This window comes from Bos grunniens, chromosome 15 (genome assembly GCF_055505025.1).
Source record: "Bos grunniens cultivar Pamir isolate PY7600 chromosome 15, Bosgru_T2T1.0, whole genome shotgun sequence".
Lineage (NCBI taxonomy): Eukaryota > Metazoa > Chordata > Mammalia > Artiodactyla > Bovidae > Bos > Bos grunniens.
The window spans coordinates 32,298,169-32,312,622 of record NC_141179.1 but is presented as its reverse complement, the minus strand read 5'-3'; the positions used below and the strand labels follow the sequence as shown (position 1 = coordinate 32,312,622).

General features: G+C 47.9%; 1 protein-coding gene across 1 annotated transcript in view; it reads right to left on the bottom strand.

The window, feature by feature from the left end:
* TECTA (tectorin alpha) overlaps positions 1-14,454 on the bottom strand; it is an 83,588-nt gene that overhangs the window by 35,044 nt on the left and 34,090 nt on the right. The window contains exons 10-11 of the mRNA XM_086338349.1: positions 10,675-11,276; positions 880-1,441 (exon numbers count right to left, since the gene is read on the bottom strand). Of these exons, the coding sequence (XP_086194475.1) occupies positions 880-1,441; positions 10,675-11,276 (1,164 nt within the window). The remainder of the gene's footprint in view (positions 1-879; positions 1,442-10,674; positions 11,277-14,454) is intronic.

Here is a 14,454-nt window from a genome sequence, read left to right as displayed (position 1 = left end):
TTGACATATAATCGATGTGCAATATTAATGTTAATCTCAGGTGTATCTAATTCTTTTTCCAATGTTTTCAACATTCTGTCCAATGCTTTCAACATTCTGCTATATTTCATCAATGCAAAAACTGATACACGACATGTGTGCGTGCTAAATCGCTTCAGTCGCGTCTGACTCTTTGTGACCTATGAAATGTAGCCCGCCAGGCTCCTCTGTCCACTTCCTGATCCAGGGATTGAAGCTGGGTTTCTTACATGTCCTGCATTGGTAAAGCAGGTTCTTTACCAATAAATGACATATATGAGTCAAATAGAAAAATATATTAGGTGAAAGCATATAAATTATCAGTACAGTGATGAGTCAGTGAGGTTCTAGAACTATGAACTAAGCAACCTACTATCTCATTCTCCCCCCATTTGTCTTTTGTTAGAATCCTACTGTGTCCTTGCTGAGCCCAAATGTCATGTGGGCTGCTCTCTGCTTTATGTACATTTTGATTCATCTTCAGAGGAATATAAAGGAAGTAAGTGGTATTAATCCCATTTTATAGATAAGAACACAGAGGTTCTTGGAGGTTTGAGCTCTTGCTTCAGACAGCAAACTCAATTCCAAAGGGTAGATCTCCTTACCCCAAAAAGTGCATGTCCTGAGACATCCCTGGCGGTCCAGCAGTTAAGACTCCATGCTTCCACTGCTAGGGGCCCAGGTTCAATTGCTGGGTCAGGGAACTAAGATCCTGCAGGCCACGTGGCACGGCCAAAAACCCCCACCAAAACCGGAGTGCATGTCCTGAAATGGCCCCACTGGATTTGCTCTGACTCCTACTGGGTGACTGGCCCGCCCACACCAATCAAAATGCAAGGAGAGCCCACAGGAAGGACTCACAGCAGGACGTGTAGTTCCTCCAGCCGGTCACCGCGATCCCCTGGGTCTGGCAGGTGCTGGCATAGTTCTGCAGCCAGCTGCAGGCGGTCTGCACAGCGCCCCCATCGATGCAAGAGTCGAAGAGGCAGTTCTTATAGAAGAAAGTGGGGTTGACCTTGCTGTGGCACTTGGTGAAGCCCGCATTCTGGTTGGGGATGAGGCTGCAGAGCTGCTGCACTTTGGAGAAACCTTCCACCTTGGCACAGGATGGGCAGCGGTCACCACAGCCAATCTGGCAGAAGGTGTCCCTCTTCACCCAGCTCTGTCCAAACTCATTGACGCTGGAGGCCAGCAGACCCATGGGCATCTCCAGGTCGTCGTCGGGGTTGCCGTTGTAGCGGCCACACAGGCCGTAGGTGCTGTTCTGCATGCTCCGAGGGACCGTGACGGACAGGAAGGTCTTCCAGTCATAGACCACCTTTAGCCCAAAGTCAGTTTCCACCACCACGTGGAAACCAAAAGAAAAGATGTTTATCTTCCCTTGTCCCAACTTCAGGGGCAGATAGAGCCGTTCATTGTTGACCTGCAAGAGGAAGCAGGTTGACATAGACAAATCCAGGTGACCCAGACATTCCCCTACCCCGCCCGCCACCGCTCTTTTAATGATTAGTCTCTGAGAGGCAGCCCCAGAGGGGGGTGGAAGCAGGTTGAATCCAATCTTTGTATTTAGTGTCGTTTCTGTCACTCAACTATTATTATTAGGATTTGAACAGACTTAAATGACTATCCTTTGTACATTAATACACCTATTTATTTCAGTGCCTTCTGTTTATAGCGTTATTTCCCCCAGGAGTTCAAATTGTTTTCTCCAAGGTAATGAGAGGGTAATAAGAATTCAATTAAAGTTTAGACTAAAATATCCAAACCTAGAACTCTTATGTTGCTATTTCCAGCTCTTCCATGGATTTATCTTAGACAAGCCTCAATTTATTAAATCCTTCAGGATCTTCTTTTTCCTGAAGAATGACTTGACTCTGCTGGTCCCTCTGCCAAGGATGCTATTCTTTACCCATCAACATCCTTCTCATCCCCCAGACCCTGCTCAAATGCCAGCTCTTCTATAAGGCAAGATTTTTGGAGCCTGTGGTCAGAATGAATCACTCCCTCGTCTGGGCAACCAGAACAAGTTATTTATACTTCTCTCCTGTTCTTCTGCACCTTTGGCCAAGATCAGGCACGCGTACCTGTTACTGAAGCGCATATGACATCAGCTTCATATTACAGCTGGCTGTCTACACCTCTGTCTCATCTACAGGATTAGGAGCGACTTGAGAGGAGGGACCACACTTTATTGATCTATGCATCCACCTCCCCCCTCGTTCCCCGCTGGGCGCCCACCACAATGCCTCACGTGGAGAGGGTACTTGACACATGTTTCCTCCTGTATATTTTAAGTTGAGAAAACAAGGAAATCTCTGAGCTTCAAACTCCAGAACGGTATGGCCCTTGCACCACTTTGATTCAGATCAGTCAAATCCTGCAGCTTGTGGCTGGGTGAGTGCATGCTGGAAAACAAAGACTGTTGTGAGGGCTAAGAGAGAGCTGATCTTCCTGGTGGAGAGGAAGGTGGCTGCCCTTTGGGGTGGTCTGAGGTTGCTCTCTGACCGGAAATACCTCCCCTTCTGACCTCCTTAATCTCTTTCTCATCTGACACTCCCACCCCCAGCCCAACCACCTTAATTCAGACTCTCATCACCTTCCAACCTTCCACCTCGACTCTTAAACACACCCGCTACTCCTCTCCCTGCCCTGGTCCTCCCCTCTCCTTCATTCACTCTTCACTGCCTCTCCAATATTTTTTAATGCAATTAATACTTAAAACCCTCTCTGCAGTGTGAATGAAATGAGGGATAGGCTTAGCACATCCGACAGGGCTCTCCAGGAGCTGGCCCTGCCTCTCAGGCCCAACCCACTCATTTCCTGCACCCCAGCCACACCCAGCACTTCACTGCTCCCCAAACGGACTGAGTTGCACCACACCACATGCTACTCCCTTTGCTGTGAGTGTGGTGGTGCTTTCTGGGTCCCTCCAGGGGACCCATTCTCAGCAGTTGTGAATGTGGGCTAGTGATAACTCACAGTTGGTCTTGGCCACAGGGAAGCCAGCTGGCCCAGGAGGTTATGACCTCCTATTCCAGCCCTGACCTCACCCTAAGGGCAGCCATTGGTCAATGACTGACCAACACAGGGGATCGATTCTGTGTGTGGGTCACGCACCAGAGTTTCCGGTGACTGTAACTAGTGTCCAGCTTAGACCACATCCTCTCTGAGCTCCCTGCTCCTGGTGTTTCCCGCATTTCCAGGCACCGCTTTCTCAGACTCTGCCTCTAGGCGATCAAACCTGAGACAGCACTGATGCTCCTCGCCCATCCCCCATTCTCTGGGGCAATATTCACCCTTCAAATTTCAACTCAGCTATCTCCTTGTCTGTGAATGTTTGTCCAGGCAGGACTCACTCACTCATCCAGTAGGCATCAGTCTGGCACTACTGTGCACCAGCCACCGTGCTAAATGCTAGGATAAAGCACAAGGCTCTTTCCCTAGGAGCTCACAGGCGTGTGGTCAAGACAAGTACATAAGCAGGTCTGATTGTCTGATAAAAGTTAACAGTAGAGATAAATACATGCACAGGAACCAGACTCAGCCTGGGAACAGAATCAAGGATACCTACAGAAGGTGGTGCCCACACCCAGCTCTGAATGGTGAGTAGTGCTGGCCAGTCAAGATAAGTGAAGAGTTTGGGATTAAAATATACACATACTAGATAACTAGTTAGGATCTACTGTTTAGCACAGGGAACTCTACTCAATACTCTGTAATGGCCTATATGGGAAAAGAATTTACAAAAGAGTGGACATATGTACATGTATAACTGAGCCACTTTGCTGTACACCTGAAGCTAACACCATTGTAAATCAACTATACCCCAATAAAATTTTTAAAAAATACTACTATAGATAAAATAGCTAACCAACAAGAATCTACTTGTATCACAGAGAATTATACTCAATATTCTATAATATACAGAATAACCATACTCAATATTCTATAATGGAAGAGAATGTAAGAAATATATGTGTGTGTGTATATATCTACATACACATGTATGTATAACTGAATCACTTCACTATATACCTAAAACTATCGGAGAAGGCAATGGCACCCCACTCCAGTACTCTTGCCTGGAAAATCCCATGGACAGAGGAGCCTGGTAGGCTGCCGTCCATGGAGTTGCTAAGAGTCAGATATGACTGAGCAACCTCACGTTCACTTTTCACTTTCATGCATTGGAGAAGGAAATAGCAACCCACTCCAATGTTCTTGCCTGGAGAATCCCAGGGACAGGGGAGCCTGGTGGGCTGCTGTCTATGGGGTCTCACAGAGTCAGACACGACTGAAGTGACTTAGCAGCAGAAACACAACATTATAAGTCAACTACATTTCAATAAAAATTAAAAGCAGAACAAAACAACAAAAAAGAAGGAATGAAAGTGAAGAAAAGGGAATCCCAAGAAGAGAGCATAGCCCACGTCAAAGCCAAGAGGAGAGAAACAACCTCATAAATATGAGAAATTACAGCAATATAATGATGCTGGAGCACAAAATGTGACCTTGGGAATGATGGGAGATGAAGATGGAGAGATGGGAGGTTCCTGGACCATGGGGGGCCACGTATGTAATGTCCCATGAGATCAAACTTGAAAGGGACTCATTTTGCAAAAAAGTCACCAGTGATCTTAGTAAAAGAACTTCAGTAGCATGATGAAACCAGAGGTTAGACTGGAGAAGTTAAACAGCAGACAGGGGATATGGAAGCAGAGATGACTCCAGGAGTTTGGTAAGGAAAGGGAGCAGAGGGATTAGATAGAAGAAGGATTGGGTTGAACTGGGGTCAAGGTTTGTCTTAGAATAAATACGTTTATGGGTTGAAGAGAAGGACCTAAGACACAGGAGAGGGAGGAGATGACAAATGGGCTGAGAAGGCAAGATAGAGATGGTGCAGGTGGGTAGTGGCCATGGAGTGGGAAGAGATGCCTCATTCTCTGGAACAAGGAGAGGAGGTGAAGATGACGTGGTGATGGGTCATTTTGGTGACAGGGTGGAGGAGGGAAGTGGAGGAGGGAGATCACATCTGGCAGGCACAATTCTCTCAATAAGAAGGCCCAGAGCTCAAGTGACATAGGTTCCATGTAGACCCATAATACAGGTGCTCAAGGTCACTGAGACACGGAGGCTGAAGGGCCTCCCACCAGCCTTGACAACACACGTGAATAAATGAAAGGCTGTGCACCAAATGGCTCACGTGCGCCGGCTGGCGTTTCTCCACATTCTCTTCTCCTGGCTACTGGATGTCAAGCAGGAGGCGACACCTTGGGGAGGTCTCGTACCTGGATTACAACTGAGAGGCTTCGAGAACCTGGGAAAGCAAGGCCTCAACATAAACAGGCTGGCTTGGCTTCTCCCATCTCTGAAGAGCCCGGGAATCCCGCCTCCATCCCTCCATCCCTGCCCTGTCTGCCCTTGCGAGTGAGAATGGAGGGAAGGTGGGAGGCCGAGGAAGGAAGGGGTCAGTAAGGAAGCGGTGCCTGATGGACGGAGGACGCGGGCACAGAGGAGGAAGAGGAGGATGAGGGGATCAGTGTGGGGCTATTTGTTTCTAATCTGAGTATCGGAAATAAGGCCACAAACTTGCTTTTCAGTGGAGAGCTTTCCTTTAAATAGCTGGCCCAGACCTGCTGCTGCCTCTTCAGCTGTTCTGAGGTCCCCTCACAGCCCCCCACCTTGCTGCCCCTCTGGGTCTCCATGGACGATTCCTGGTCCTCCTTCTGGGCCTGGCCAATGGACACCTTCAGGGCTCAGCTCCGGGTCATCTCTTCCAGAAAGCCTTCCTTCTCCACCCCCAGGTAGCTCAGGAAACCTGTTCTCTCATGAGAACACCTTCCACCCACACATCACATTTTTCTGGGATTTCACATCATGTTAAAGTTACCTGTGAACACATCTGTCTCACCTACCAGACCCTGAGTTCCCTTAGCACAGGAGCCCTGTTTGACTCGTGTTTCTACCCTCAGGGTTTGGCACAGGACAGACATCAATACAAGCCTGTCAAACACAACTGAGCCAGAGTGATGTTCAAAGGTCCTCTCTTCTCTGCTGCCCATAGGATGAGCAGTCAGTGATAAAGACACTGGCTGTGAGGCTCCTGAAAGCCTTCCCCTCAGCCTGGACTACTCAGGACCTGGCTGTGTTGAGCCTAGGGGAGACGGAGGACAGGGGCCATCTCTGTGGAGCTCAGGCTGTGGATGGCTGATGCTTGGGCTGTGCAATGCCCGGGAGAGGCCCCCCTCTCCCGCTCACCCCACACCCTGCCTGGTACACACACAGCATGTTTATTTCTAGTTTTCCTCGGCTTAGTGGATTTCCCCATATCCTCCGTACTGCAGGGAAGGAGAGTCACAGAGGGACCTGGCGTCCCAAGGAGTCCCTTCCAGGTCCCCTCTGGTTTTGTGTGCACCCGCAGTGACCCGGCTCTGTTGCTGTGTTTTGCCCGGCGCTTGACTGTGCGCTGTCATTATGATGGCCGTTATTCTTCTCAGGGAGAGATGGTGACTAATAATAACATCATGGGAAAAACAAATGCAAATCATTGAACAAGCAGATCCTGTAGTGCATGTTAATAATTCAAAGCAAATGCTAAATCCCCCAGGCCCCCTAAGGAAAGAACCTTCAAGCATCCTGAACTTGGTCTTCCTGTCAGAGATTGGAAAGCTATATACTCTGTTCCCAGCTTGGGCATCTTAGGACATCCAGGGACATAGAAAGGCAGGCCGTGAAAAGTGTCCCCTCACCCCGTTAATCAATTCCTCCTTGCTGCCCATGACTTTCTAATTAGTCCCTGTTGTAGACTGAGTTGTGTCCCCCCAAAAGATACACTGAAGTCTTAACCCCCAGGACGTGTGAATGTGGTCTTGCTCAGAAATAGGGTCTTTGCAGATCTTAATTAAGTTAAGATCAGATCACGCTGTGAAAGGGTGGACCCTAAATCCAACGACGAGTGGTCTTAAAAGGAGAGAGATTTGGCGCAGGGGGAAGAAGGTCATGAAAAGATGGAGGCAGAGACTGGAGGTATGAGGCCCCAAGGCAAAGGTCACCTACAACCACCAGAAGCTGGGAGAAAGCCTGGAATAGATGCTTTCCTAGGACCCCAGAGGGACCATGGCCCTACCAACACCTTGATTTCAGACTCCTGGCCTCCAGAGCTGTAAGAGAGTAAGTTTCCGCTGTTTTAGGCCACCTGGTCTATGATGCTTTGTGATGGGAGCCCTAAGAACTAACATACTCTCCCCTCTCCATCTCTTTCTGAGAAGAAGAGACTAGCAGTGTGGTTCTCAAGGCTCTTGACTTTTTAGCCATGAGTGCATCTCAAGAGACATGTGCCTGGAAGGTGAGCTGATCCAAAGAGAGGGAAACACCCAGTGAGAGCGGGGAATCAGACTCTGGGGAGGAGAGAAGGGAGAGCAGAAAAAAAAACAAGTGTCCATGAGGATCTGGTGTCCATATGTGAAGGTAACTGGGTCAGAAAACACAGGTAACCTCAGATGTCTACTTAACTAAACCTTGAGAGTGTGTAATGCAAGGCAGAAAATACAATTTCATAGTACACTGGATGAGACAGGGCTTACGAGCAGATTGCATTTTAAAAGAAGAGAACAACCTGAAAAGTAGAAAGATGGGAGAGCATTAAATGTCACAGGGAGAAGGAATGACATCAAAATTTATAAATCTAAGGGTAGAAAAATATCAGAGGAGGAGCAAAGTACAAATAGGAGGCAGCCACACGGACAAAATGATTGATGTCTTTGTTTTAACACAATTGATGGAAGTGAAGGAGAGAAGTTATTGTAATGAGTGACTTTGACTATCCGGACATCTGTTGGAAAACTTATGTGGCGAAAAGCAAGGCACCTGATATATTCCTAACTTGTCCGGGTGGCAATTCAATCTTCCCAATTGCTGAAGAAGTGACCAGCGGCAAAATGAAAGTCATAGGAACCTTGGAAGAAAGGGCTTATTATGTCATCTGTTTCCTTTATTTGACAAACGTTTTGAGTGTCATGGCATGCAGTATATTCATTTAACATAAAGATGGATTAGGTGTGGTTCCCACCCTCAAGAGGCCCACAATGAGTATTGAGTGAGCCAGATACAAACATCATGGAAAAATGCACTATGATTAATGCCTTCAATGACTGAGGGACCAACTGTTAGAAGGAAACACATAGGGAAACAGTAGGGGGTTTGGGTAAAATATCCGAGAAAGAGAAGAGGAATGTCCATAGTGAGACTTTCATCTTAGGTGCTAAAAAGGCACATTTTCCAGTAAACGTGAAAGAGAAGACAGTTTAAGGAGCAGATGGCTGGTGAGAGCCTATTGTAAAGCACAGGGGAAAAAAAAGGTACAATCTGTTTTTAGGACATATATTAAGTTAACCTTAAGAATGCATTCCAATATACAGAGGGTACAGACAAATATGTGCTTCCCTGGTGGCTCAGTGCTAAAGAATCTGTCTGCCAATGCAGAAGACTTGAGTTTGATCCCTGGGTTGGGAAAATCCCCTGGAGAAGAGAATGGCAACCCTCTCCAGTATTTTGAGCTTCCTAGGTGGCTCAGTGGTAAAGAATCCACCTACAGTTCAGGAGCTGCAAGAGACACAGGTTCAATCCCTGGGTCAGGAAGATCCCCTGGAGGTAGAAATGGCGACCCATTCCAGTATTCTTGCCTGGGAAATCCCATGGACAGAGGAGCCTGGCAAGCAACAGCCCATGGGATCGCAAAGAGTCAGACACGACTGAGCGGCTAAGCGCAAAGACAAATAGTACTTGATTCCACTTACACGAGGAACCTAGAACAGTGAAATTCAGAGTCAGAAAGCACACTGGTAGATGCCAGAGGCTGGGGTCGGGAGGGGAGATGGCGAGTTAGTGTTTCAAGGGGCAGAGTTTTGGTTTAGGAAGGTGAAAAATTTTGGAGTGGAAAGTGATGAGAGTTGCACAACAACATGAATGCGCTTGGTGCCACTGAACTGTACAGTTTGTATCGTTCGTCACCCAGGTGTGTCTGATCCTTCACAACCCCATGGACTGTAGCCCACCAGGCTCCTCTGTCCATGGGATTCTCCTGGCAAGAATCTTGGAGTAGGTTCCCATTTCCTACTCCAGAGGATCTTCCCGACCCAGCGATCGAACCTGAGTCTCCTCCATTGCAGGCAGATTCTTTACCGTATGAACTACAGGGAAGTCTCAAATTGTACAGTTAAGTATGCTTAGAATAGTATGTTTTATGTTATGTGACTTTTATGGCAATAAAAAAAAAAGCTCATAAACCTCTGTTTGTCAGAGAAGAGGGTTAAAGGAAATACTAAGAAAAGAAAGATATCAGCAGAGCTGCCCAAGGAACTCTTTAAGTCAGTATTTGAAAGAGAACATATACAAGAGGAAGAAGCATCTCCTTAGAGATATATTACACCACAGACCTGGGAAGATAGTGTTAGAAGGCTGACATCCTAAGTCAGCCCCTCCAAAATGCTAAAGTAATGGCTTGTTAGTGTCTCAAGTTCTACTTAGGGTGGGCCCTTGAAGAAGGGGTGGCCGGGCTCTTGCTGGGGCCGATGTCCACAGGCTGGACTTTGGAATGCACAAACCTCCTCAACCCCTACCTGCTCCTGTCTTCAAGGTCAATGGACAGAAAATGTGGGGAAAAGTAAGATTATAAGGGAGCCCCTAAGTGCTCCAAATGTGGGCAAGACTCTTGAACTCCCGGGTTCCCCGGGAACCAAAGGGAGACTGGAAGAGGCAGAAGGAGGCCCAAGCAGGCAAATGTTTTTATCTCAAAGAAGAGAAGGAGGGGCTTCTCTGATGGTCCAGTGGTTATGAATTCACCTGTCAATGCAGGAAACACTGGTTTGATCCCTGGTCTGGAAAGATACCACCTGCCGTGGGGCAACTAAGCTCATGAACCACAAGTACTGAGCCCGTGCACCCTAGCACCCTAGGGTGCTCCAGAAGAAGAGAAGCCAGCACAACGAGCAAGCTGTGAAACGCAACTGGGGAGTAGCCCCCACTTGCCACAACTAGAGAAAGCCTGCGCACAGCAATGAAGACCCAGTGCAGCCAAAAACAAATAAAATACAAGGCAAAGAGATGGATTAAACAACAGTACACTTGCAGATGCCTAGCCTGTACTACGGAGAAGGCAATGGCACCCCACTCCAGTGCTCTTGCCTGGAGAATCCCATGGGCAGAGGAGCCTGGTGGGCTGCAGTCCATGGGGTCGCACAGAGTCGGACACGACTCAAGCGACTTAGCAGCAGCAGCAGCAGCAGCCTGTACTAGGCATGCCTTCTGCTACATAGACAGACACTGCCTGAGGCCATATGACAGTGGTCGAGCTGGGACTCCATCTAGGTCTGTGCCGTCCCCAGCACGCTCTGCTGTGACATGAAAGGCTGAGTTCCTAGAGCTGGCTCTGTCCCTAATTTGGTTCCGGGGACCTGGGTATTTTCCTGTCTGAGGGCTCCATTCCTTATCTGTAAGATAAAGTGACAGGAAATCTGCAGGGCCCTTCTCTGCCCTGACATCCTCTGCTGTTCCTTAGATCCTGGGCCTGCCTGGTTCAGCTGCAGCCTGGCTTGCTGGCCCGGGAGCCCTGTCCTCACATCCCCACGGCTCCCCTGCTGGGGCCCTGCACCCACTCACCAGCACCGTGTGCTTGTAGGCCCTGTGAATCACGATGCTGTAGCCCCACACGGTCACCTCCACCTGCTTGACCCACAGCGCCAGCGATGGATCTCGATCCTCGTTCTTGGCTGTGACGACGAACTTGGGGAACGTGTCTGAGTTCGGCCTGCTTCCTGTGGTGCACAGGATGAGCGGGCAGCTGGTCTGGAAGTCAAAGGGGTAGCCATCAAAGGTCAGGTAGTGGCCGTAGCCGGAGACGACGCAGGAGGCGTCAGTGCGGGCCTGGCAGTAGTAGAGGCCGCCTTCCTCCATGCAGTACTCGTCGTCCTTGCAGGGGATGGTCTCACAGTGGATGCTGTTGTCCGTGCCATTGCAGTAGCAGAAGATCTGGCAGTCCAGGTCCACCCAGAAGGTCTCATTGGTGGCAAGCTGGTGCCCTTCGAAGTTGCAGCCACACTCGCTCCGGGTGACGCACTGGCTGCCTTGCAGGGCATAGCCCTCGTCACACTGACACCCCTCGGAGCAGGTGTCCACACAGATGGGGCCCAGGGCCAGGGTCTCACAGGTCTCCGTACACGTCATGCACTCCTCGAAATGGCTGTTCTCCGGGCACTCCAGAGCTGAGGGTGGGCAAGGAGAAGAGGGGCTTGAGAAAGGGACAGAGAGTAGAGACAGAGTTTGTGTACACTCATCAGCATGCACGGTGCGTGTGCATTCACGGGTGTATGCACATGTATATGTGCATGTGTGTGCATGCGTGGGTGTGTGCAATGCACGTGTGTGCCTGTGTGTGCATGCATGTGTATATGCTGCACGGGACTCTTATTTGTCCAGCACAGTGGGCTCAGCGAATGCCATGTGATCAGCATGCCGCCAGCGTCACTGGGGGTGATCCATCCGAGACTCCGTGAGCCTCGGTCATGCGCCCCTAGTGCACTTGATTTTTCATACAGAAGATTCTGGGAGGACAGGCCTCTTCTGAGCACCTGCAACATGCCAGGCACTGTTCTAGGCATTTTAGTGTGACTTTTTCAACAACCTGGACGGTAAGGAAAGTCGAATCACAGTTGTCTTACAGGTGAGGAAACTGAAGTTTAGTGACTTCACTCCGCTGGTAAGTACTGGAGAGAGATTCGAAACTGTGTCTCCTGAATCTAAGTCTCTGAACTCAAAGACTCTGGAAAGAGAGTCCTGGAAGGAACAAATGCTTTGAGGCCACAGAGACCTGGAGGTACTGTCTCTGAGCTTCAGTTTCTTCTTTTATTTTTATTTTATTTTATTTTATTATTTTTTTTCTTCCTTTTTTTTTCTAATTTTATTTTATTTTTAAACTTTACATAATTGTATTAGTTTTGCCAAATATCAAAATGAATCCGCCACAGGTATACATGTGTTCCCCATCCCGAACCCTCCTCCCTCCTCCCTCCCCATACCATCCCTCTGGGCCGTCCCAGTGCACCAGCCCCAAGCATCCAGCATCGTGCATCGAACCTGGACTGGCAACTCGTTTCCTACATGATATTTTACATGTTTCATTGCCATTCTCCCAAATCTTCCCACCCTCTCCCTCTCCCACAGAGTCCATAAGACTGTTCTATACATCAGTGTCTCTTTTGCTGTCTCGTACACAGGGTTATTGTTACCATCTTTCTAAATTCCATATATATGCGTTAGTATACTGTATTTATGTTTTTCCTTCTGGCTTACTTCACTCTGTATAATAGGCTCCAGTTTCATCCACCTCATTAGAACTGATTCAAATGTATTCTTTTTAATGGCTGAGTAATACTCCATTGTGTATATGTACCACAGCTATCTTATCCATTCATCTGCTGATGGACATCTAGGTTGCTTCCATGTCTTGGCTATTATAAACAGTGCTGCGATGAACATTGGGGTACACGTGTCTCTTTCCCTTCTGGTTTCCTCAGTGTGTATGCCCAGCAGTGGGATTGCTGGATCATAAGGCAGTTCTATTTCCAGTTTTTTAAGGAATCTCCACACTGTTCTCCATAGTGGCTGTACTAGGTTGCATTCCCACCAACAGTGTAAGAGGGTTCCCTTTTCTCCACACCCTCTCCAGCATTTATTATTTGTAGACTTTTGGATCGCAGCCATTCTGACTGGTATGAAATGGTATTTTTATTTTATTTTTTTACTGAGAAAACCACCTGTAAATCACTATTTCTTTTTTTTTAATTTAAATTTATTTATTTTAATTAGGGGCTAATTACTTTACAATACTGTATTGGTTTTGCCATACATCAACATGAATCCGCCACGGGTGTACACATGTTCCCAATCCTGAACCCTCTTCTTTTATTAAATAAGGACAACGTTTAACTAGGACCGCTGTTCTAATATGCCAAGTCCACAGTAGAGGTCAGTAAATGCTGTGCTCTTCCCCCTCTTATACTCCCCTCCATCACATACAGGCTTCAGGGAGGTGCCACCAGTCTACAAACTGGACTCACCCTGGGTCTTTCGTCTCTCTGCTCCTGTGCCCTCTGACCCCTTCCGCCTCCTCACTGACTTCAGAAATGGTCACCCCCACCTCCTCTGTTCATGTCCTTGGCCCCACAGGCATGGCCCTCACCAAGCGAAATGCTACCCATCTTCCAACTTCCCTTCAAGTTGTGCTTCGTCTAGAAGCCTTCCTTGATGGATTAAGTCTCTGAGTCACTAAGCACAGCATATAAAAGAAAAGCATACATGGCTCACCGTGGGGTTCTGTGTAGCCTTCCCATTTCTCTTTATTATTTTTGTTTGTCAGAATTTGATAAGAGCTGGGGTGAGTCCAGGAGCAGAGAAGAAATCTACCTACAGGTCTGTGTTGTCTGAAGATCTGTGAAGGTCCTCACCCACCATCTCCTGGGAGTTTAAGATCTGGCCTTTAAGGCTCTCTTTAGGTATTATGTACACTATCACTCCTTAAGAGGGTTTTATAATCCAAGGACACAAAGCACACTATAGATAAATAAAGCGCCTGGCAGTAATAGATCTGCTGATGAGCACCAACTCAACAGTTCTGTACTGCGTACTGAAAGCCAATCTTTTTTTCCCCTCTGGGCTAAGGGGTTGTCTCCACTTCCATTGACCAGTTGAAGGCTAGTTCAGCACTGATAAAATATGTCTGTAGAGAGGGATTTTCACATTTGTCTTTAAATTATGAATGTTCTAACACTGACTGCAGGTTTATGGTGATAGCAAATAACATGACTTATTTAAATGGCTCCCGTTTTATGACTTATTGTGTTGTCTGAATGTGTTTGAAAGTCTGGCATATACAGAAACAAAGTAATAAAACTTCTCCTGGCCCCCAAAATGCCTCTGAAATTACTTAATTGGGCAGTCTGACTCTGCCAGTGAGTGCTGGTTAAAAAAATATCCAAACACAGAAGCAGTGGTTGTCTCTGTCCAGGCCCAAAGGAGATTGTGTTCCTGATTTGCAGTTGTCACGCAATCCAATCCCCACTCTGCAAGACCCCGGCCAGATTAACCTCTTAGTACCCAGAGACTTGATTATAAAGTGTGTGCGCTCTGGACTGCCTCACCAGACCCATCCATGCATTTTAGGGTATTCTCAAGTGTGTGCTGTGACCCTCCACCCAAGGAAGCCAGGCTCCATGTGGCTGCTGCTGTCCACATGCCTCCCTCTAAAAGAGGTACTTAAAAGCACTTGCTCCAGCTCTGCAGGCCCTGATGAAGGATTCAGTTCAGTTCAGTTGCTCAGTCATGTCCAAATCTTTGCGACCCCATGGACTGCAGCAAGCCAAGCTCCCTATCCATACCAACTCC